The sequence below is a fragment of the Coregonus clupeaformis genome, chromosome 26, assembly GCF_020615455.1.
Source record: "Coregonus clupeaformis isolate EN_2021a chromosome 26, ASM2061545v1, whole genome shotgun sequence".
NCBI lineage: Eukaryota > Metazoa > Chordata > Actinopteri > Salmoniformes > Salmonidae > Coregonus > Coregonus clupeaformis.
In genome coordinates, this window is record NC_059217.1 from 49985142 (window position 1) to 50009379 (window position 24238).

General features: G+C 54.7%; 1 protein-coding gene across 1 annotated transcript in view; it reads left to right on the plus strand.

Moving 5' to 3' along the window:
- LOC121540126 (E3 ubiquitin-protein ligase RBBP6-like) overlaps window positions 1-24238 on the plus strand; it is an 84436-nt gene that overhangs the window by 26407 nt on the left and 33791 nt on the right. Inside the window, 1 exon segment of the mRNA XM_045207650.1 lies at window positions 320-364. Coding sequence (XP_045063585.1) covers window positions 320-364 — 45 coding nt within the window.

The window sequence follows — 24238 nt, forward strand, 5'->3', positions numbered from 1 at the left end:
ATGGTCCTATCCCTTTTTGTAAATCATTTATTTTGTTCTGAAGGGTTTTTTTACAAATACATAATAGGTTTTGTTGTTTGGGACATCTTGGTCAATGTCTCCTATTCAATAGCAAGCTGATGTGTATGTATTTTGGCAATGTCTGTTCCAGTGTTATAACTGTCTGATTTTAATACCATCAACACGGTTTTGACAGTAGATCTATAGCTCATGTGTTACTCTACAGAATGTCTCTGTCTTCATGGTGTGTGTGTGTGTGTGTGTGTGTGTGTGTTCGTTCTATGGAGCAGTAAACTGATCTTGTCTCTTATTCAAACAGATTGATGATCATGCTGCTTCTATATCACTGGCCCAACTCTCTAAGGTATACTATATATTCTCTCCTCTCCTCTCCTCTCCCTTCTCGTCTCGTCTCCTCTCCTCCTCCCTTCTCGTCTCCTCTTCCCCTCTCCTCTCTTCTTCCTTCTCGTCTCCTCTCCTCTCCTCTCCTCTCCTCTCCTCTCCTCTCCTCTCCTCTCCTCTCCTCTCCTCTCCTCTCCTCTCCTCTCCTCTCCTCTCTTCTTCCTTCTCGTCTCCTCTCCTCTCCTCTCCTCTCGTCTCCCTCCTCTCTCTCCTCTCCTCTCCTCTCCTCTCTCTCTCCTCTCCTCTCCTCTCCTCCTCTCTCTCTCTCCTCTCCTCTCCTCTCTTCTCCCTTCTCGTCTCCTCTTTCCCCCTCCTCTCCTCTCTTCTCCTTCTCGTCTCCTCTTCCCTCTCCTCTCCTCTCCTCTCTCTCTCTCCTCTCCTCCTCTCCTTCTCGTCTCCTCTCCCCCCCTCTCCTCTCCTCTCTCCCTCTTTTCTCTTAGTTGAGTTGATTGAACTAAGTGTGAAACTGTTTTCTAAATGTTATGGTGACTGACTTTAACTTGGTTGGTTATGTCCAGCGTTTAGAAATGTTTAATATGACGTATTTTATTCTGTCTGTTTACGCCTGTGTGGTGTTGTGGCTATGTGATATATTTACAGTATCTAAGGAAGGGGGTTACTGACCAGTCTTAATAACAATACTGAGGTATATAAGCCATGTCATCCATCATTGTTTTACCCAGTTTAAATGCCTTTTTTATTTCATTTAAACCAGAATGTAACAGGATATTAGTCAATCATAACAACCAACTGTAGATGGATATTGTGCAGTATATTGATAATCACACTGGTGATTTTTAAGACGATGTTAACCTTTTTTTAGACAATTCATTGCTGGTTATAATGATCTTGATTGGTTGTTGATATTGATGCATCGCTCCTGTAGAGAGATGGCTCTGCTCTGTTGATATTGATGCGATGCGATGTGATGTTTACTGTATGTCCCTGCTCCTGTAAAGAGATGGCTCTGCTCTGCCCTGTGTCTTTAGTCTGAAGGGACGTACACTACGCCTGCTGCTGCTCTGCCTCGTCACACACACTCAGACGTTACAAACACTCGTACATTACAAACACTTTCGCACATTACACACACTCGTACACTACAAACACTGCTACACTACAAACACTTGCACACTACAAACACTCGACACTCACAAACACTCGTACACTACAAACACTCGTACACTACAAACACTTCGTTACACATACACACTTATCCGGACAGTACCACAATACAGTCCCGACGAAGCTCTCGCTTTATTTTTACAATAAAAAATAAAATATGAAGACATAACAATGGTTGTTATTTTCTCATCCGTGACCTTTCGCCCCACGACACTAATTAAAACATACCTGTTATCACTCTTGATTTCAAACTTATTGAAGCGATGTACAACTTTAACATTTTATTAACTTGACATTCTTGTGTAAATCCAAATCCTCTACTGCACCCATGCTCTGTAACCACACTTATTTTGAAGACATTACGAAGTTACCATTTGTGTATCTGCTAAAATGGCACATGTTATATTTCAAATGTAGTTGTGTATATCTCAAATATAGTTTTCTGAAGTAAGACGCTTGACCTCAGTGCAGTATGGAAACATGTCGTGGCTTCTTGGTTTGAACCTTTTATGTTGTGATGGAATGTTACTGATTTGTAACGGTCATATTAAGGGCTGTATTGACAGTGAGCTAATATGGGCTGTGTTTCACTGGGTAGCTGGAATGCGGAGTATGAATATATTTTTTTGATCAATAAAACTTGGCAACGTCTCGTAGACCCTGACCATTTAATGTGTGGACTGCTCATGGATTCTTGCAGGGAAAACATCAGTTTTCTTTTCCTGGTGTATTTACACATCCCGTCTTCACCAAGATTCACTAGAATTTACTTTACTAAAAAAAGTATTTTCTTGCGATAAATAAGTTGCATAAACAACGGTATCAGACAGACCAGAGTCAATATGAGCACACTGACAGACCGACTAGTTTAGACACAGATCTATCAGGATCTAACAGACCGACTAGTTTAGATCTATCAGGATCTAACAGACCGACTAGGTTAGACACAGATCCATCAGGATCTAACAGACCGACTAGGTTAGACACAGATCCATCAGGATCTATCAGAGCGACAGGTGACCAGATCTATCAGGATTAACAGACCGACTAGGTTGGACTCAGATCTAACAGACGACTAGAGTTAGACACAGATCCATCGGATCTAACAGACCGACTAGGTTAGACACCTAGATCCATCAGGATCTATCAGACCGACTAGGTTAGACTCAGATCCACGGATCTAACAGACCGACTAGGTTGCACAGATCTATCGGATTAACGAGCCGACTAGGTTAGACACAGATCTATCAGGATCTAACAGACCCGACTAGGTTAGACACAGATCTATCAGACCGACTAGGTTAGACTCAGATCTATCAGACCGACTAGGTTAGACACAGATCTATCAGGATCTAACAGACCGACTAGGTTAGACACAGATCTATCAGGATCATCAGGATCTAACAGACCGACTAGGTTAGACTCAGATCTATCAGGATCTAACAGACCGACTCTTTAGATCTATCAGGATCTAACAGACCGACAGGTTAGAACACACAGATCCATCAGGATCTAACAGACGAGGTTAGCACAGATCCATCAGGATCTATCAGGCGACTGGTTAGACTCAGATCTATCGGGATCTAACAGACCGACTGGTTAGACACAGATCCATCAGGGATCTAACAGACCGACTAGGTTGGGCACAGATCCATCGGATCTATCAGACCGACTAGAGTTAACTCAGATCCATCAGGATCTAACAGACCGACTAGGTTAGACTCAGATCCATCAGGATCTAACAGACCGACTAGGTTAGACACAGATCTATCAGGATCTAACAGACCGACTAGGTTAGACTCAGATCTATCAGACCGACTAGGTTAGACTCAGATCTATCAGACCGACTAGGTTAGACACAGATCTATCAGGATCTAACAGACCGACTAGGTTAGACACAGATCTATCAGGATCTAACAGACCGACTAGGTTAGACTCAGATCTATCAGGATCTAACAGACCGACTAGGTTAGACACAGATCCATCAGGATCTAACAGACCGACTAGGTTAGACAGATCAATCAGGATCTGACAGACCGACTAGGTTAGACACAGATCTATCAGGATCTAACAGACCGACTAGGTTAGACACAGATCCATCAGGATCTAACAGACCGACTAGGTTAGACTCAGATCCATCAGGATCTAACAGACCGACTAGGTTAGACACAGATCCATCAGGATCTAACAGACCGACTAGGTTAGACACAGATCCATCAGGATCTAACAGACCGACTAGGTTAGACTCAGATCTATCAGGATCTAACAGACCGACTAGGTTAGACTCAGATCTATCAGGATCTAACAGACCGACTAGGTTAGACACAGATCCAACAGGATCTAACAGACCGACTAGGTTAGACACAGATCAATTAGGATCTATCAGACCGACTAGGTTAGACACAGATCTATCAGACCGACTAGGTTAGACACAGATCTATCGGACCGACTAGGTTAGACTCAAATCCATCAGGGTCGCTTGAACATGCTGATGGTGTCCCTCACCTCCCTCCCTCCCTCCCTCCCTGTCTATACACTAGTTGTTTCTCCCTCCCTCCCCTCCCCTGTCTATACACTAGTTGCCTTTCTCCCTCCCTCCCTCCCTGTCTATACACTAGTTGCCTTTCTCCCCTCCTCCCTCCCTGTCTATACACTAGTTGCCTTTCTCCCTCCCTCCCTCCTGTCTATACACTAGTTGCCTTTTCTCCTCCTCCCTCCCTGTCTATCCACTGTTGTCTCTCTCCTCCTCCCCTCCCTCCCCTGTCTATACACTAGTTGTTTCTCCCTCCTCCTCCCTCCCTGTCTATCCACTAGTTGCCTTTCCTCCCTCCCTCCTCCCCTGTCTATACACTAGTTGCTTTCTCCTCTCCCTCCCTCCCTGTCTATCCACTATTGCTTTCTCCCTCCCCCTCCTCCCCTGTCTATACACTAGTTGCCTTTCTCCCTCCCTCCCCTCCCTGTCTATCCACTAGTTGCCTTTCTCCCCCTCCTCCCTCCTGTCTATACACTGGTTGCCTTTCTCCCTCCCTCCCTCCCTCCCTGTCTATACACTAGTTGCCTTTTTCCTCTCCTCTCCTCCCTCCCCTGTCTATCCACTAGTTGCCTCTCTCCCCTCCCTCCCTCCCTCCCTGTCTATCCACTAGTTGCCTTTTCCTCCTCCCCTCCCTCCCCTCCCTCCCCTGTCTATACACTAGTTGCCTTTCTCCCTCCCTCCCTCCCTCCCTGTCTATACACTAGTTGCCTTTCTCCCTCCCTCCCTCCTCCCTCCCTCCCCTGTCTATCCACTAGTTGCTTTCTCCCTCCCTCCTCCTGTCTATACACTAGTTGCCTCCCCTCCCTCCTCCCTGTCTATACACTAGTTGCCTTCTCCTCCCTCCCTCCCTCCTGTCTATACACTAGTTGTTTTCTCCCTCCTCCTCCCTGTCTATGCACTCAGTTGCCTTTCTCCCCTCCCCTCCCTGTCTATACACTAGTTGCCTTTCTCCCTCCTCCCTCCCTGTCTATACACTAGTTGTTTCTCCTCCTCCTCCCTCCCCTGTATCCACTAGTTGCCTTTCTCCCTCCCTCTCCCTCCTCCTCCCTCCCTGTCTATACACTGTTTGCCTTTCTCCCCCTCCCCTCCCTCCTGTCTATACACTAGTTGCTTTCTCCCTCCTCCCTCCCTGTCTATACACTAGTTGCCTTTCTCCCCTCCCTCCCTCCCTGTCTATACACTAGTTGCCTTTCTCCCCTCCCCTCCCCTGTCTATCCACTAGTTTGCCTTTCTCCTCCCTCCCTCCCTCCCCTGTCTATACACTAGTTGCCTTTCTCCCCTCCCTCCCTCCCCTGTCTATACACTAGTTTGCCTTTTCTCCTCTCCTCCCCTCCCTCCCTCCCTGTCTCCACACTAGTTGCCTTTCTCCCCTCCCTCCTGTCTATGCACTAGTTGCCTTTCCCTCCTCCCTCCCTCCCTGTCTATCCACTAGTTTGCCTTTCTCCTCCTCCCTCCTCCCTCCCTGTCTTACACTAGTTGCCTTTCTCCCCTCCCTCCCTCCCCTCCCCTGTCTATGCACTAGTTGCCTTTCTCCCCTCCCTCCCTCCCTCCCTGTCTATCCACTAGTTGCCTTTCTCCCTCCTCCCTCCCTGTCTATACACTAGTTGCCTTTCTCCCTCCCTCCCTCCCTCCCCTGTCTATCCACTAGTTGCCTTTCTCCTCTCCCTCCCTGTCTATACACTAGTTGCCTTTCTCCTCTCCTCCCTCCCTCCCTCCTGTCTATACACTGTTGCCTTTTCCCTCCCTCCCCTCCCTCCTGTCTATCCACTAGTTGCGTTTCTCCTCCCTCCCTCTTCCTGTCTATACACTAGTTTGCCTTTCTCCTCTCCTCCCTCCCTCCCTCCCTGTCTATACACTAGTTGCCTTTCTCCCTCCCTCCTCCTCCCTCCCTGTCTATACACTAGTTGCCTTTCTCCCTCCTCCTCCTCCCTGTCTATACACTAGTTGCCTTTCTCCTCCTCCCTCCCTGTTATACATTGCCTCTCCCTCCTCCCTCCCTCTCCCTGTCTATCCACTAGTTGCCTTTCTCCCCTCTCCCTCCCTCCTGTCTATACACTAGTTGCCTTTCTCCCTCTCCCTCCCTCCCTCCTCCCTGTCTATCCACTAGTTTGCCTTTCTCTCCTCTCCCTCCCTCCTCCTCCCTGTCTATCCACTAGTTTGTTTCTCCCTCCTCCCTCCCTCCCTCTATCCACTAGTTGCTCTTTCTCCTCCTCCCTCCCCCCTCCCTCCCTGTCTATCCACTAGTTTGCCTTTCTCCCTCCCTCCCTCCCTCCCTCCCTCCCTGTCTTCCACTAGTTTCCTTTCTCCTCCCTCCCTCCCCCTCCCTCCCTCCCTATCCACTAGTTGCTTTCTCCCTCCCCCTCCCTCCCTCTCCCCTGTCTATCCACTAGTTGCCTTTCTCCTCCCTCCTCCCTCCCTCCCTGTAATAGTTCCCCTCCCTCCTCCTGTCTATACATAGTTGCTCCTCCTCCCTCCCTGTCTATCCACAGTTGCCTTTCTCCCTCCCTCCCTCCCTCCCTGTCTATCCATAGTTTTTCTCCCTCCTCCCTCCTGTTATCCACTTGCTCCCTCCTCTCCCTGTCTATCCACTAGTTGCCTTTCTCCCCTCCCTCCCTTCCCTTCTATACACTAGTTGCCTTTCTCCTCCCTCCCTCCCTGTCTATCCACTAGTTGCCTTTCTCCCCTCCCCTCCCTCCCTCCTCCTGTCTATACACTGTTGCCTTTCTCCCTCCTCCCCTCCCTGTCTATCCGCTAGTTGCCTTTCTCTCCTCCCTCCCTCCCTGTCTATACACTAGTTGCCTTTCTCCCTCCCCTCCCTCCCTCCCTGTCTATACACTAGTTGCCTTTCTCCCTCCTCCCTCCCTGTCTATACACTAGTTGCCTTTCTCCCCCCTCCCTCCCTCCCTGTCTATACACTAGTTGCCTTTCTCCCTCCCTCCCTCCCTCCCTGTCTATACACTAGTTGCCTTTCTCCCTCCCTCCCCCTCCCCTCCCTGTCTATCCACTAGTTGCTTTCTCCTCCTCCCTCCTCCTGTCTATACACTAGTTGCCTTTCTCCCTCCCCTCCCTCCCTCCTGTCTATACACTAGTTGCCTTTCTCCCCTCCCTCCCACTCCCCCCTCCCCTGTCTATACACTAGTTGCTTTCTCCCCTCCCCCCTCTCCCTCCCTGTCTATCCACTAGTTGCCTTTCTCCCCTCCCTCCCCTCCCTCCTGTCTATCCACTAGTTGCTTCTTTCTCCCTCCCTCCCTCCCTCCCTGTCTATACACTAGTTGCCTTTCTCCCCTCCCTCCCTCCCTGTCTATCCACTAGTTGCCTTTCTCCCCTCCTCCCTCCCCCTCCCCTGTCTATCCACTAGTTGCCTTTCTCCCTCCCTCCCCTCCCTGTCTATACACTAGTTGCCTTTCTCCCTCCCTCCTCCCTCCCTGTCTATACACTAGTTGCCTTTCTCCCTCCCTCCCTCCCCTGTCTATCCACTAGTTGCCTTTCTCCCCTCCTCCCCTCCCTGTCTATGCACTAGTTGCCTTTCTCCCCTCCCTCCCTCCTCTGTCTATTCACTAGTTGCCTTTCTCCCTCCCCTCCTCCTCCCTGTCTATACACTAGTTTGCCTTTCTCCCTCCCTCCTCCCTCCTCCCTCCCTCCCTCCTGTCTATCCACTGTTGCTTTCTCCCCTCCCTCCCTCCCTGTCTATACACTTGTTGCCTTTCTCCCTCCCTCCCTCCCTCCCTGTCTATACACTAGTTGTCTTTCTCCCTCCCTCCCTCCCTGTCTTCCACTAGTTGCCTTTCTCCCTCCCTCCCTCCCTGTCTATCCACTAGTTGCCTTTCTCTCCCTCCCTCCCTCCCTGTCTATACACTAGTTGCCTTTTTCCTCCCTCCCTGTCTATCCACTAGTTGCCTTTCTCCTCCCTCCCTCTCCCTCCCTGTCTATCACTAGTTGCCTTTCTCCCCTCCCTCCTCCTCCTCCCCTCCCTCCCTCCTGTCTATCCACTAGTTGCCTTTCTCCCTCCCTCCCTCCCTGTCTATCCACTAGTTGCCTTTCTCCCTCCCTCCCTCCCCTCCCCTCCCTCCCTCCCTGTCTATACACTAGTTGCCTTTCTCCCCTCCCTCCTCCCTCCCTTCCCTGTCTATACACTAGTTGCCTTTCTCCCTCCCTCCCCTCCCCTCCCCTGTCTATACACAGTTGCCTTTCTCCTCCTCCTCTCCTGTCTATACACTAGTTGTTTCTCCCTCCTCCTCCCTCCCTCCTCCTCCTCTCCTGTCTATACACTAGTTGCCTTTCTCCTCCTCCCTCCCTGTCTATCACTAGTTGCCTTTCTCCCTCCCTCCCCCCTCCCTGTTATCCACTGGTTGCCTTTCTCCCTCCCTCCTCCCCTCCTCCCTCCCTGTCTATACACTAGTTGTTTCTCCTCCCTCCCTTCCTGTCTATCCACTAGTTGCCTTTCTCCCCTCCCCTCCCTCCCTGTCTATACACTAGTTGCCTTTCTCCCTCCCCCTCCCTCCTGTCTATACACTAGTTGCCTTTCTCCCTCCTCCCCTCCCTGTCTAACACTAGTTGCCTTTCTCCTCCCTCCCTCCTCCCTGTCATCCACTAGTTTTCTCCTCCTCCTCCTCCCTGTCTATACACTATTGCCTTTCTCCCTCCTCCCCCCCCTGTCTATACACTGGTTGCCTTTCTCCCCTCCCTCCCCTCCCCTGTCTATACACAGTTGCTTTCTCCCTCCCTCCCTCCCTCCCTGTCTATACACTAGTTGCTTTCTCCTCCCCCTCCCTCCTGTCTATACACTAGTTGCCTTTCTCCCCTCCTCCCCTCCCTCCCTGTCTATCCACTAGTTGCCTTTCTCCCCCCCTCCCTCCCTGTCTATCCACTAGTTGCCTTTCTCCCCCTCCCTCCTCCCTCCCTGTCTATACACTAGTTGCCTTTCTCCCTCCCTCCCTCCCCTGTCTATCCACTAGTTGCCTTTCTCCCTCCCTCCCTCCCTGTCTATACACTGTTGCCTTTCTCCCTCCCTCCCTCTCCTGTCTATCCACTAGTTGCTTTCTCCCTCCCCTCCCTCCCTGTCTATACACTAGTTGCCTTTCTCCCTCCCCTCCCTCCCTGTCTATACACTAGTTGCCTTTCTCCCTCCCCTTCCCTCCCTCCCCTGTCTATCCACTAGTTGCCTTTCTCCCTCCCTCCCTCCCTCCCTGTCTATACACTAGTTGCCTTTCTCCCCCTCCTCCCCTCCCTGTCTATCACTAGTTGCTTTTCTCCCTCCCTCCTCCTGTCTTTCCACTAGTTGCCTTTCTCCCTCCCTCCCTCCTCCCTGTCTATACACTAGTTGCCTTTCTCCCCTCCCCTCCCTCCTGTCTATACACTAGTTGCCTTTTCCCTCCCTCCCTCCCTGTCTATACACTAGTTGCCTTTCTCCCTCCCCTCCCTCCCTCCCTGTCTATACACTAGTTGCCTTTCTCCTCCCCTCCCCTCCCCTCCCTCCCTCCTGTCTATACACTAGTTGCCTTTCTCCCTCCCTCCCTCCCCTGTCTATCCACTAGTTGCCTTTCTCCCTCCCTCCCTCCCTGTCTATACACTAGTTGCCTTTCTCCCCTCCCCTCCCTCCCTCCCTGTCTTCCACTAGTTGCTTTCTCCCCTCCCTCCCTCCCCTGTCTATACACTAGTTGCCTTTCTCCCCTCCCTCCCTGTCTATACACTAGTTGTTTTCCCTCCCTCCCTCCTGTCTATACACTAGTTGCCTCTCCCTCCTCTCCCTCCCTGTCTATACACTAGTTGCCTTTCTCCCTCCCCCTCCCCTCCCTGTCTATCCACTAGTTGCCTTTCTCCTCCCTCCCTCCCTGTCTATACACTAGTTGCCTTTCTCCCTCCCTCCCTCCCCCTCCCTGTCTATACACTAGTTGCCTTTCTCCCCCCTCCCTCCTGTCTATACACTAGTTGCCTTTCTCCCCTCCCTCCCCCCTGTCTACCACGCCTTTCTCCCCCCTCCCTCCCTCTCCTGTCTATACACTGGTTGCCTTTCCTCCCTCCTGTCTATACACTAGTTGCTTTCTCCCTCCTCCCTCCCCTGTCATACACTAGTTGCCTTCTCCTCCCTCCCTCCCCTGTCTATCCACTAGTTGTTTCTCCTCCCTCCCTCCCTGTCTATCCACTAGTTGCCTTTCTCCCTCCCTCCCCTCCCTCCCTGTCTCCCCGTTGCCTTTTCTCCCTCCTCCCTCCCTCCCTGTCTATCCACTGTTGCCTTTCTCCCTCCCTCCCTCCCCTCCCTGTCTATACACTAGTTGCCTTTTCCCTCCTCCCTCCCCCTGTCTATACACTAGTTGCCTTTCTCCCTCCCTCCCCCCCTGTCTCACTGTTGCCTTTCTCCCTCCTCCCTCCCCTGTCTATCCACTAGTTGCCTTTCTCCCTCCTCCTCCCTGTCTACCTAGTTGCCTTCTCCTCCCTCCCTCCCCTGTCTATACACTAGTTGTTTTCCCTCTCCTCTCCCTTCCCCTTTCCTCTGTCCATACACTAGTTGCCTTTCTCCCCCTCCCCCTCCCTGTCTATACACTGTTGCCTTTCTCCCCTCCTCCCTCCCTGTCTATCACTTGTTGCTTTCTCCTCCTCCTCCCTCCCCTCCCTCCCCTGTCTATACACTAGTTGCCTTTTCTCCCCTCCTCTCCTGTCTATCCACTAGTTGCCTTTCTCCCTCCTCCCTCCCTCCTGTCTATCACTAGTTCCTTCTCCCTCCTCTCCTCCCTCCTCCCCCTGTCTATACACCTAGTTGCCTTTCTCCCTCCCTCCCCCTCCCTGTCTATACACTAGTTGCCTTTCTCCTCCCCCTCCTCCTTTCTCCCTGTCTATACACTGTTGCCTTTCTCCCTCCCTCTCCTCTCCTGTCATCCACTAGTTGCCTTTCTCCCCTCCCTCCTCCCTCCCTGTCTATACACTAGTTGCCTTTCTCCCCCTCCCCTCCCTCCCTGTCTATACACTAGTTGCCTTTCTCCCCTCCCCCCTCCCTCCTCCCTCCCCCTGTCTATACACTAGTTGTTCTCCTCTCCCTCCCTCCTCTGTCTATCACTAGTTGCCTTTCTCCTCCCCCTCCCTTCCCTCCTCCCCCCTCCCTGTCTATCCACTAGTTGCCTTTCTCCCTCCTCCCTCCCTCCCTGTCTATCCACTAGTTGCCTTTCTCCCTCTCCCTCCTCCCTCCCTGTCTATCCACTAGTTGCCTCTCCTCCCTCCCCTCCCTCTGTGCTCCCTCCTCCCTCCCCTCTCTTTCCCTTTCTCCCTCCCTCCCCCCTCCCTCCCTGTCTATGCACTAGTTTGCCTTTCTCCCTCCTCCCTCCCTGTCTATACACTAGTTGCCTTTCTCCCCTCCCCTCCCTCCCTGTCTCCTCCCTGTCTTCCCTCCCTCCCTCCCTCCCTCCCTGTCTATCCACTAGTTGTTTTTCTCCTCCCTCCCCTCCCTCCTGTCTATCCACTAGTTGCCTTCTCTCCTCCCTCCCTCCCCTGTCTATACACTAGTTGCCTTTCTCCCTCCCCTCCCTCCCTGTCTATACACTAGTTGTTTCTCTCCCTCCCTCCCTCTCCCTCCCTCCTCCCTGTCTATCCACTAGTTGCTTTCTCCCCTCCTCCCTCCTTCCTCCCTCCCTGTCTATCACTAGTTGCCTTTCTCCCTCCTCCCTCCCTCCTCCTCCCTCCCTCCCTCCCTGTCTATCCACTAGTTGCCTTTCTCCCTCCCTCTCCTTCCCTGTCTATCACTAGTTGTCTTTCTCCCTTCCCTCCCTCCCTCCTGTCTATACACTGTTGCTTTTTCCCTCCCTCCCTCCTGTCTATCCACTAGTTGCCTTTCTCCCTCTCCCTCCCTCCTCCCTGTCTATCCACTAGTTGCCTTTCTCCCCTCCCCTCCCTCCCCGTCTATCCACTAGTTGCTTCTCCCTCCCTCCCTCCCTGTCTATACACTAGTTGCCTTTCTCCCTCCCTCCCTCCCTGTCTCCCTGCCTCCTCCTCCTCCCTTCCCTCCCTCCCTCCCTCCTGTCTATCTACTAGTTGCTTTCTCCCCTCCCTCCCTCCTCCCTGTCTATCCACTAGTTGCCTTTCTCCCCTCCCTCCTCCCTCCTGTATCCTAGTTGCCTTTCCCTCCCTCCCTCCCTCCCTCCTCTCTATCCACTAGTTGCCTTTCTCCCTCCTCCCTCCCTGTCTATCCACTAGTTGCCTTTCTCCCCTCCCTCCCCCTCCCCTGTCTATCCACTAGTTGCCTTTCTCTCCTCCTCCCTCCCTGTCTATACACTAGTTGCCTTTCTCCCTCCTCCCTCCCTCCCTGTCTATCCACTGTTGCCTTTCTCCCTCCTCCTCCCTCCCCCTGTCTATCCACTGTTGCCTTTCTCCTCCTTCCCCTCCTGTCTATCCACTAGTTGCCTTTCTCCTCCCTCCCTGTCTATACACTGGTTGCTTTCTCCCTCCTCTCCCTCCTGTCTATACACTAGTTTGCCTTTTCCTCCCTCCCTCCCTCCCTGTCTATCCACTAGTTGCCTTTCTCCCCCCTCCTCCCTCCCTGTCTATCCACTAGTTTGCCTTTCTCCCCCCCTCCTCCTCCCTGTCTATACACTGGTTGCTTCTCCCCTCCCTCCCTCCCCCTGTCTATACACTAGTTCCTTTCTCCCTCCTCCCTCCTCCCTGTCTATCCACTAGTTGCCTTTCTCCCCTCCCTCCTCCCTGTCTATACACTAGTTGCCTTCTCCCTCCTCCCCTCCCCTGTCTCTGCACTAGTTGCCTTTCTCCCTCCCCTCCCTCCTGTCTATACACTTTGCCTTTCTCTCTCCTCCCTCCCTGTCTATACACTAGTTGCCTTTCTCCCCTCCTCTCCTCCCTCCCTGTTTCACTAGTTGTCTCCCTCCCTCCCCTCCCTCCTGTCTATACACTAGTTGCCTTTCTCCCCTCCCTTTCTCCCTCCCTCGCCTGTCTATGCACTAGTTGCCTTTCTCCTCCCCCTCCCTCCCTGTCTATCCACTGTAGCTTTCCCCTCCTCCCTCCCTCCCTCCCTGTCTATCACTAGTTGCCTTTCTCCTCCCTCCCTCCCTCCCTGTCTATCACTAGTTGCCTTTCTCCCCTCCCCTCCCTCCCTGTCTATCCACTGGTTGCCTTTCTCCCTCCCTCCCCTCCCTGTCTATCACTAGTTGCCTTTCTCCCCTCCCTCCCCTCCCCTCCCCTGTCTATCACTAGTTGTTTTCCCTCCCTTCCCTCCCTGTCTATCCACTAGTTGCCTTTCTCCCTCCTCCCTCCCTCCCTGTCTATCCACTAGTTGCCTTTCTCCTCCCTCCCTCCCTCCCTGTCTATGCACTGGTTGCCTTTCTCCCCCTCCCCCTGTCTATACAGGTTGCCTTTCTCCCTCCCTCCTCCCTCCCTGTCTATCCACTGGTTGCCTCTCCCCTCCCTCCCTCCCCTCCCTGTCTATACACTAGTTGCCTTTTCTCCCTCCTCCCTCCCTGTCTATACACTAGTTGCCTTTCTCCCCCCCTCCCTCCTCCCCTGTCTATACACTAGTTGCCTTTCTCCCCCTCCCTCCTCCCTGTCTATCCACTAGTTGCCTTTCTCCCTCCCCCTCCCTCCCTGTCTATACACTAGTTGCCTTTCTCCCTCCCTCCCTCCCTCCCTGTCATACACTAGTTGCCTTTCTCCTCCTCCTCCCTCCTGTCTATCCACTAGTTGCCTTTCTCCTCCCTCCCTCCCTGTCTATCCACTAGTTGCCTTTCTCCCCTCCCTCCCCTCCCTCCCTGTCTATACACTAGTTGCCTTTCTCCCTCCCTCCCTCCCTCCCTGTCTATACACTAGTTGCCTTTCTCCCTCCCTCCCTCCCTGTCTATCCACTAGTTGCCTTTTCCCTCCCCTCCCTCCCTCCCCCTGTCTATACACTAGTTGCCTTTCTCCCCTCCCCTCCCCTCCCTGTCTATACACTAGTTGCTTTCTCCCTCCTCCCTCCTGTCATCACTAGTTGCCTTTCTCTCCCTCCCTCCCTCCCTGTCTATACACTAGTTGCCTTTCTCCCTCCCTCCCTCCCTGTCTATCCACTAGTTGCCTTTCTCCCTCCCTCCCTCCCTCCCCTGTCTATACACTAGTTGCCTTTCTCCCCTCCCTCCCTCCCCTGTCTATCCACTAGTTGCCTTCCTCCCTCCCTCCCTGTCTATACACTAGTTGCCTTTTCTCCCCTCCCCCCTCCCTCCCTGTCTATCACTAGTTTGCCTTTCTCCCCTCCCCTCCCCTGTCTATCCACTAGTTGCCTTTCTCTCCCCTCCTCCCTCCCCTGTCTATACACTAGTTGCCTTTCTCCTCCTCCCTCCCTCCCTGTCTATCCACTAGTTGCCTTTCTCCCTCCTCCCTCCCTCCCCTGTCTATACACTAGTTGCCTTTCTCCCTCCCTCCCTCCCTCCCCTGTCTATACACTAGTTGCCTTTCTCTCCCTCTCCTCCCTCCTGTCTATCCACTAGTTGCCTTTTCTCCCTCCCCTCCCACCCCCCTCCTGTCTATCCACTGGTTGCCTTTCTCCCCCCTCCCTCCCTGTCTATCCACTAGTTCCTCTCCTCCCTCCCTCCTGTCCATCCACTAGTTGCCTTTCTCCTCCCTCCCTCCCTGTCTATCCACTAGTTGCCTTTCTCCCTCCTCCCTCCCTCCCCTGTCTATACACTAGTTGCCTTTCTCCCTCCCCTCCCTCCCTGTCTATCCACTAGTTGCCTTTCCCTCCCCTCCCTCCCTCCCTGTCTATACACTAGTTGCCTTTCTCCCTCCCCTCCCCCTCCCTCCCTGTCTATACACTAGTTGCCTTTCTCCCCTCCCTCCCTGTCTATCCACTAGTTGCCTTTCTCCCTCCTCCTCCCTCCTGTCTATACACTGTTGCCTTTCTCCCCCTCCTCCCTCCCTCCTCCTGTCTATCCACTAGTTGCCTTTCTCCCTCCTCCCTCCCTCCCTCGTCTAACACTAGTTGCCTTTCTCCCTCCTCCCCTCCCTCCCCTGTCTATACACTAGTTGCCTTTCTCCCTCCCTCCCTCCCTGTCTATCACTAGTTGCTCTCTCTCCTCCTCCTCCCTGTCACTAGTTGCCTTTCTCCTCCTCCTTCCTGTCTATCCACTAGTTGCCTTTCTCCCTCCCTCCCCCTCCCTGTCTATACACTAGTTGCCTTTCTCCCTCTCCTCCCCTGTCTATACACTAGTTTGCCTTTCTCCCCCTCCCTCCCTCCTCCCTCCCTGTCTATACACTAGTTGCCTTTTCTCCCTCCCTCCCTCCCTGTCTATCCACTAGTTGCCTTTCTCCCTCCTCCTCCCTCCTGTCTATCCACTAGTTGCCTTTCTCCCTCCCCTCCCTCCCTGTCTATACACTAGTTGCCTTTCTCCCTCCCCTCTCCCTCCCTGTCTATACACTAGTTGCCTTTCTCCTCCCTCCCTCCCCTCCCTGTCTATCCACTAGTTGCCTTTCTCCTCCCTCCTCCCTCCTCCCCCTGTCTATACACTAGTTGCTTCTCCCCTCCTCCCTTCCTGTCTATCCACTAGTTGCCTTTCTCCTCCCTCCTCCCTCTCTGTCTCACTAGTTGTCTTTCTCCCTCCCTCCCTCTCCTGTCTATCCACTAGTTGCCTTTCTCCCCTCCTCCCTCCTGTCTATACACTAGTTGCCTTTCTCCCTCCCTCCCCTCCCCCTGTCTATCCACTGGTTGCCTTTCTCCCTCCTCCCTCCTCTCCCTCTGTCTATCCACTAGTTGCCTTTCTCCCTCCTCCCTCCTCCCTCCCCGTCTATCCACTAGTTGCCTTTCTCCCTCCCTCCCTCCTCCCTGTCTATCCACTAGTTGCCTTTCTCCCCCTCCCTCCCCCCCTCCTCCTCCTGTCTATCCACTAGTTGCCTTTTCTCCCTCCTCCCTCCCTCCTCTCCCCCCTCCTGTCTGCTCCTTCCTCCCTCCCCGTCTATCCACTAGTTGCCTTTCTCCCTCCTCCCTCCCTTCCTGTCATCCACTAGTTGTCTCTCCCTCCCTCCCTCCCGTCATCCAATTGCCTTTCTCTCCCTCCTCCTCCTCCTGTCCTATCCACTAGTTGCCTTTCTCCTCCTCCCTCTCCTGTTATCACTGTGCCTTTTCCCTCCTCCCTCTCCCTCCCTCTGTCTATACACTAGTTGCCTTTCTCCCTCCCTCCCTCCCCTCCCTGTCTATCCACTAGTTGCCTTCTCCTCCTCCCTCCCTGTCTATCACTTGTTGCCTTTCTCCCCTCCCTCCCTCCCTCCTGTCTATCCACTAGTTGCCTTTCTCCCTCCCTCCTCTCCTCCTGTCTATCACTAGTTGCCTTTCTCCTCCCTCCCCTCCCTGTCTATACACTAGTTGCCTTTCTCCTCCTCCCTCCCTCCTCCCTCCCTGTCTATCCACTAGTTGCCTTTCTCCCTCCCTCCCCTCCCCTGTCTATCCACTAGTTGCCTTTTTCCTCCCTGTCTCCCCCCCTCCCTCCTGTCTATCCACTAGTTGCCTTTCTCCCTCCTCCTCCCTCCCTGTCTATCCACTAGTTGCCTTTCTCCCTCCTCTCCCTCCCTGTCTATCACTGGTTGCCTTTTCTCCCCTCCTCCTCCCTCCCTCCCTGTCTACTACACTAGTTGCCTTTCTCCCTCCCCTCCTCCCTCCCCTGTCTATACACTAGTTGCCTTTTCCTCCCCTCCTCCTCCCTGTCTATCCACTAGTTGCCTTTCTCCCTCCCTCCCTCCTCCCCTGTCTATCCACTAGTTGCCTTTCTCCCTCCTCCTCCCCTTCCTGTCTATCCACTAGTTGCCTTTCTCCCTCCTCCTCCCTCCCTCCCTGTCTATCCACTAGTTGCCTTTCTCCCCTCCCCTCCCCTCCCTGTCTATACACTAGTTGCCTTTCTCCCTCCCTCCCTCCCTGTCTATCCACTAGTTTGCCTTTCTCCCCTCTCCCTCCCTCCCTGTCTATCCACTAGTTGCCTTTCTCCCTCCTCCCCTCCTGTCTATACACTAGTTGCTTTCTCCCCTCCCTCCCCTCCCTCCTGTCTATACACTAGTTGCCTTTCTCCCCTCCCTCCTCCTCTCCCTGTCTATACACTAGTTGCCTTTCTCCCCCCTCCCTCCCTCCCTGTCTATACACTCGTTGCCTTTCTCCCTCCCTTCCTCCTCCCCTGTCTATACCAGTTGCCTTTCTCCCCTCCCTCCCTCCCTGTCTATACACTAGTTGCCTTTCTCCCTCCTCCCTCCCTCCCTGTCTTACACTAGTTGCCTTTCCCTCCTCCTCCCTCCTGTCTATACACTAGTTTTCTCCCTCCTCCCCTCTCTGTCTATACACTAGTTGCCTTTCTCTCCCTCCCCTCCCTCCCTGTCTATCACTAGTTGCCTTTCTCCTCCCCTCCCCTCCCTGTCTATCCACTAGTTGCCTTTCTCCCTCCCCTCCTCCCTCCCCCTCCTGTCTATCCACTAGTTGCCTTTCTCCCTCCTCCCCTCCCTCCCTGTCTATCCACTAGTTGCCTTTCTCCCTCCCCTCCCTCCCCTGTCTATCCACTAGTTGCCTTTCTCCTCCCTCCCTCCCTCCCTGTCTATCCACTAGTTGCCTTTCTCCTCCCCTCCTCCCTCCCTGTCTATACACTGTTTGCCTTCTCCCCCTCCTCCTCCTCCTGTCTATCCACTAGTTGCCTTTCTCCTCCCTCCTCCTCCTGTCCATCACTAGTTTGCCTTTCTCCCTCCCCTCCCCTCCCTGTCTATACACTAGTTGCCTTTCTCCTCTCCTCCCTCCCTGTCTATCCACTAGTTGCCTTTCTCCCCTCCCCTCCCCTCCCCTCCCCTGTCTATACACTAGTTGCCTTTCTCCCCTCCCTCCCTCCCCTGTCTATCCACTAGTTGCCTTTCTCCCCTCCCTCCCTCCCCTGTCTATCCACTAGTTGCCTTTCCTCTCCCCTCCCCTCCCTCCCTGTCTATACACTAGTTGCCTTTCTCCTCCCTCCCTCCCCGTCTACAGTTGCCTTTCTCTCCTCCCTCCCCTGTCTATCCACTAGTTGCCTTTCTCCCTCCCCTCCCGTCTAACTAGTTCCTTTCTCCCCTCCCTCCCTCCCCTGTCTATACACTAGTTGCCTTTCTCCTCCTCCCTCCCTCCCTCCCTGTCTATCCACTAGTTTCTCCTCCTCCCTGTCTATACACTAGTTGCCTTTCTCCTCCTCCCTCCCTCCCCTGTCTATACACTAGTTGCCTTTCTCCCCTCCTCCTCCCTCCTGTCTATCCACTATCCTTTCTCCCTCCCTCCCCTGTCTATCCACTAGTTGCCTTTCTCCCCTCCCTCCTCCTGTCTATACACTAGTTGCCTTTCTCCCTCCCTCCCTTCCCTCCCCTGTCTATCCACTAGTTGCCTTTTCTCCCTCCCTCCCTCCCTGTCTATCCACTAGTTGCCTTTCTCCCTCCCTCCTCCCCCTGTCTATACACTAGTTGCTTCTCCCTCCCTCCCTCCCCCTGTCTATCCACTAGTTGCCTTTCTCCCTCCCTCCCTCCCTCCCCTGTCTATCCACTAGTTGCCTTTCTCCCTCCCCTCCCTCCTCCCCTGTCTATCCACTAGTTGCCTTTCTCCCTCCCTCCCTCCCTGTCTATACACTAGTTGCCTTTTCCCCTTCCCTCCCTCCCTGTCTATCCACTAGTTGCCTTTCTCCCCTCCCCTCCCCCTCCCTGTCTATCCACTAGTTGCCTTTCTCCCTCCCTCCCCTCCCTGTCTATCCACTAGTTGCCTTTCTCTCCCCTCCTCCTCCCCCTGTCTATACACTAGTTGCCCTCCCTCCCTCCCTCCCTGTCTATACACTAGTTGCCTTTCTCCTCCCCTCCCTCCCTGTCTATCCACTAGTTGCCTTTCTCCCCCCTCCTCCCCTCCCTGTCTATACACTGGTTGCCTTTCTCTCCCTCCCTCCCTCCCTGTCTATACACTAGTTGCCTTTCTCCTCCCTCCTCCCTCCTGTTACATCCTCCTCCCTCCCCCTGTCTATACACTAGTTGCCTTTCTCCCTCCCTCCCCCCTGTCTATCCACTAGTTGCCTTTCCCTCCTCCCCCCCTGTCTATCCACTAGTTGCCTTTCTCCCTCCCCTCCCTCCCCCTGTCTATACACTAGTTGCCTTTCTCCCCTCCCTCCCCTCCCTGTCTATACACTAGTTGCCTTTCTCCCCTCCCTCCCTCCCCTGTCTATCCACTAGTTGCCTTTTCTCCCTCCCTCCTCCCCCCCTGTCTATACACTAGTTGCCTTTCTCCCTCCCCTCCTCCCTCCCGTCTATACACTAGTTGCCTTTCTCCTCCCTCCCTCCTGTCTATCCACTAGTTTGCCTTTCTCCCCTCCCTCCCCTCCCTCCTGTCTATCCACTAGTTGCCTTTCTCCCTCCCCTCCTCCCTCCCTCCCTGTCTTACACTAGTTGCTTTCTCCCTCCCTCCCCCCTGTCTATACACTAGTTGCCTTTCTCCCTCCCCTCCTCCCTGTCTATCACACTAGTTGCCTTTCTCCCCCTCCCCTCCCTCCCTCCCTGTCTATACACTAGTTGCCTTTCTCCCCTCCCTCCCCTCCCTGTCTATCCACTGGTTGCCTTTCTCCTCCCCTCCCTCCCCTCCCTGTCTATACACTAGTTGCCTTTCTCCCCTCCCCTCCCCTCCCCTCCCCTGTCTATCCACTAGTTGCCTTTCTCCCCCTCCCTCCCTCCTGTCTATACACTAGTTGCCTTTCTCCCTCCTCCCTCCTCCTCCCTGTCTATACACTAGTTGCCTTTCTCCTCCTCCCTCCCTCCCTCCTGTCTATCCACTAGTTGCCTTTCTCCCTCCCCTCCCTCTCCTCCCTTCCATCCACTAGTTGCCTTCTCCCTCCTCCTCCCTCCCTGTCTATACACTAGTTGCCTTTCTCCCCCTCCCCTCCTCCTCCTGTCCACTAGTTGCCTTTCCTCCCCTCCCTCCCCTCTCCCTGTCTATCCACTAGTTGCCTTTCTCCCCTCCCTCCTCCCTCCCCCTCCCCCCTGTCTATCCACTAGTTGCCTTTCTCCTCCCCCTCCCTCCCCGTCTATACACTAGTTGCCTTTCTCCCCTCCCTCCCCTCCCTGTCTATCCACTAGTTGCCTTTCTCCTCCCTCCCTCCCTCCCCTCCCTGTCTATCCACTAGTTGCCTTTCTCCCCTCCCTCCCTCCCCTGTTACACTAGTGCCTTCCTCCCTCCCTCCTGTCTATCCACTAGTTGCCTTTCTCCCCTCCCCTCCCCTCCCCTGTCTATACACTAGTTGCCTTTCTCCCCCCCCCCTCCCCTCCCCTCCCCTGTCTATACACTAGTTGCCTTTTCCTCCCTCCCCTTATCCCACTGCCTCCCTCCCCTCCCTCCCCTGTCTATACACTAGTTGCCTTTCTCCCTCCCTCCCCTCCCCTCCCCTGTCTATCCACTAGTTGCCTTTCTCCCCTCCCCTCCCCTGTCTATCCACTAGTTGCCTTTCTCCCTCCCTCCTCCCTCCCTGTCTATACACTAGTTGCCTTTCTCCCCTCCCCTCCCTCCCCTGTCTATACACTAGTTGCCTTTCTCCCCTCCCCTCCCCTGTCTATACACTAGTTGCCTTTCTCCCCTCCCCTCCCCTCCCCTCCCCTGTCTATCCACTAGTTGCCTTTCTCCCCTCCTCCCTCCCCTGTCTATCCACTAGTTGCCTTTCCCTCCTCCCTCCCCTGTCTATCCACTAGTTGCCTTTCTCCCTCCTCCCTCCTCTCTCCCTGTCTATACACTAGTTGCCTTTCTCCCTCCCCTCCCCTCCCTCCCCTGTCTATCCACTAGGTTGCCTTTCTCCTCCTCCCTCCCCCTCCCTGTCTATACACTAGTTGCCTTTCTCCCCTCCTCCCTCTCCCCTCCCTGTCTATACACTAGTTGCCTTTTCTCCCTCCTCCCTCCTCCCCCTGTCTATCCACTAGTTGCCTTTCTCCCCTCCCCTCCCTCCCTGTCTATCCACTAGTTGCCTTTCCCCTCCCCTCCCTCCCTGTCTATACACTAGTTGCCTTTCTCTCCCCTCCCCTCCCCCCCCCTGTCTACACTAGTTGCTCCCCCTCCTCCCCCTGTCTATACACTAGTTGCCTTTCTCCCTCTCCCTCCCTCCCTCCCCTGTCTATACACTAGTTGCCTTTCTCCTCTCCTCCTCCCTCCCCTGTCATCCACTAGTTGCCTTTCTCCCCTCCCCTCCCCTCCCCTGTCTATACACTAGTTGCCTTTCTCCCCTCCCTCCCCTCCCTGTCTATACACTAGTGCCTTTCTCCTCCCCCTCCCTCCCTGTCTATCCACTGTTGCCTTTCTCCCTCCCTCCCCTCCCTGTCTATACACTAGTTGCCTTTCTCCCCTCCCTCCCCTCCCCTCCTGTCTATACACTAGTTGCCTTTCTCCCCTCCCTCCCTCCCCTCCCCCCTGTCTATACACTAGTTGCCTTCTCCTCCCTCCCTCCCTGTCTATCACAGTTTCTCCCTCCTCCCCTCCCTGTCTATACACTAGTTGCCTTTCTCCCCTCCCTCCCTCCCTCCTGTCTATACACTAGTTGCCTTTCTCCCTCCCTCCCTCCCTCCCCTGTCTATACACTAGTTGCCTTTCTCCCTCCCTCCTCCCTCCCCTGTCTATCCACTAGTTGCCTTTCTCCCCTCCTCCCTCCTCCCCTCCCTCCCTCCCTGTCTATACACTAGTTGCCTTTCTCCCTCTCCCCTCCCCCTCCCCTTCCCTGTCTATACACTAGTTGCCTTTCTCCCCTCCCCTCCCCTCCCCCCCCCTGTCTATACACTAGTTGCCTTTCTCCCTCCCCTCTCCCTCCCTCCCTGTCTAACACTAGTGCCTCCTCCCTCCCCTCCCTGTCTATACACTAGTTGCCTTTCTCCCTCCCCCTCCCCTCCCTCCCCTGTCTATACACTAGTTGCCTTTCTCCCTCCCCTTCTCCTCCCTCCTGTCCTATCCACTCGTTGCCTTTCCCCTCCCCTCCCCTCCCCTCCCCTGTCTATCCACTAGTTGCCTTTCTCCCCTCCCCTCCCCTCCCCTGCTATCCATTCTCCCCTTCCTTCCCTCCCTCCCTCCTCCCTCCCCTGTTATCCACTAGTTGCCTTTCTCCTCCTCCCCTCCCTCCCTCCCCTGTCTATCCACTAGTTGCCTTTCTCTCCCTCCCCCTCCCTCCCTGTCTATACACTAGCCTTTCTCCCCTCCTCCCTCCCTGTCTATACACTAGTTGCCTTTCTCCTCCCCCTCCCCTCTCCTCCCTCCCCCCTCCCTGTCTATACACTAGTTGCCTTTCTCCCTCCCCTCCCCTCCCTCCCTCTCCCTCCCCTATACCTGTTGCTTTCTCCCTCCCTCCCTCCCCTCCCTGTCTATACACTAGTTGCCTTTCTCCCTCCCTCCCCTCCCTCATCCACGCCTCCTCCCTCCTCCCCCCCCTGTCTATACACTAGTTGCCTTTCTCCCTCCCCTCCTCCCCTGTCTATACCCTAGTTGCCTTTTCCCCCCCCTCCCCTCCCTCCCTGTCTATCCACTGGTTGCCTTTCTCCTCTCCCTCCCTCCCCTCCCTGTCTATACACAGTTGCCTTTCTCCCTCCCTCCCTCCCTCCCTCCCTCCCTGTCTATACACTAGTTGCCTTTCTCCTCCCTCCCCTCCCTCCCCCTCCCTCCCCTCCCTCCCTCCCTCCCTCCCTCCCCTGTCATAACTAGTTTCCCTCTCTCCCTGTCCACGCTTTCTCCCTCCTCCCTCCCCTGTCTATCACTAGTTGCCTTTCTCCTCTCCCCTCCCTCCCTCCTCCCCTCCCTCCCTCCCTCCCTGCCTATACACGGTTGCCTTTCTCCCCTCCCTCCTCCCTCCTCCCCTCCTTCCTCCTCCCTCCCTCCCTCCCTCCTCCCTCCCTGTCTATCCACTAGTTGCCTTTTCTCCCCTCCTCCCCTCCCCTCCTGTCATACACTAGTTGTTCTCTCCCCCCTCCCTCCCCTCCCTCCTCCCTCCTGTCTATCCACTAGTTGCCTTTCTCCCTCCCTCCTCCCCCTCCCCTGTCTATACACTAGTTGCCTTTCTCCCCTCCCCTCCCCTCCCCTGTCTATACACTAGTTGCCTTTCTCCCCTCCCCTCCCCCTCCCTCCCTCCCTCACCATCCCTCCCCTCCCTCCCTCCCTGTCTATACACTAGTTGCCTTTCTCCCTCCCTCCTCCCCCTCCCTGTCTATACACTAGTTGCCTTTCTCCCCTCCCCTCCCTCCCTCCCCTGTCTATCCACTAGTTGCCTTTTCCTCCCTCCCCTCCCTCCCCTCCCTGTCTATCCACTAGTTGCCTTTCTCCCTCCCTCCCCTCCCTCCCTGTCTATCCACTAGTTGCCTTTCCTCCTCCCCCTCTCCCTGTCTATACACTAGTTGCCTTTCTCCCCTCCCTCCCCTCCTCCCCTGTCTATCCACTAGTTGCCTTTCTCCCCTCCCTCCCTCCCCTGTCTATCACACTAGTTGCCTTTTCCTCCCCTCCCCCTCCCTCCTCCCTGTCTATACACTAGTTGTCTTTCTCCCTCCCCCTCCTCCCTCCCTCCCCTCCTGTCTATACACTAGTTGTCTTCCCCTCCCCTCCCTCCCCTCCCCTGTCTATCCACTAGTTGCCTTTCTCCCCCCCCCTCCCCTCCCTCCCCTGCCTCCTAGCTGCCTTTCCTCCCCTCCCTCCCCTCCCTCCCCTGTCTATACACTAGTTGCCTTTCTCCCCTCCCCTCCCCTCCCCTGTCTATCCACTAGTTGCCTTTCTCCCCTCCCCTCCCCTTCCCTGTCTATACACTAGTTGCCTTTCTCCCCTCCCCTCCCCTCCCCTGTCTATCCACTAGTTGCCTTTCTCCCCTCCCTCCTCCCTCCCCTGTCTATCCACTAGTTGCCTTTCTCCCTCCTCCTCCCTCCCCTGTCTATCCACTAGTTGCCTTTCTCCCTCCCCTCCCTCCCTGTCTATCCACTAGTTGCCTTTCTCCCCCTCCCTCCCTCCCTGTCTATCCACTAGTTGCCTTTCCCCCTCCCCTCCCCTCCCCTCCCCTGTCTATCCACTAGTTGCCTTTCTCCCCTCCCCCCCCCTCCCTGTCTATCCACTAGTTGCCTTTCTCCCCTCCCCTCCCCTCCCCTCCCCTGTCTATACACTAGTTGCCTTTCTCCCCTCCCCTCCCCTTCCCTCCCCTGTCTATCATATGCCTTCCCCTCCCTCCCCTCCCTCCCCTGTCTATCCACTAGTTG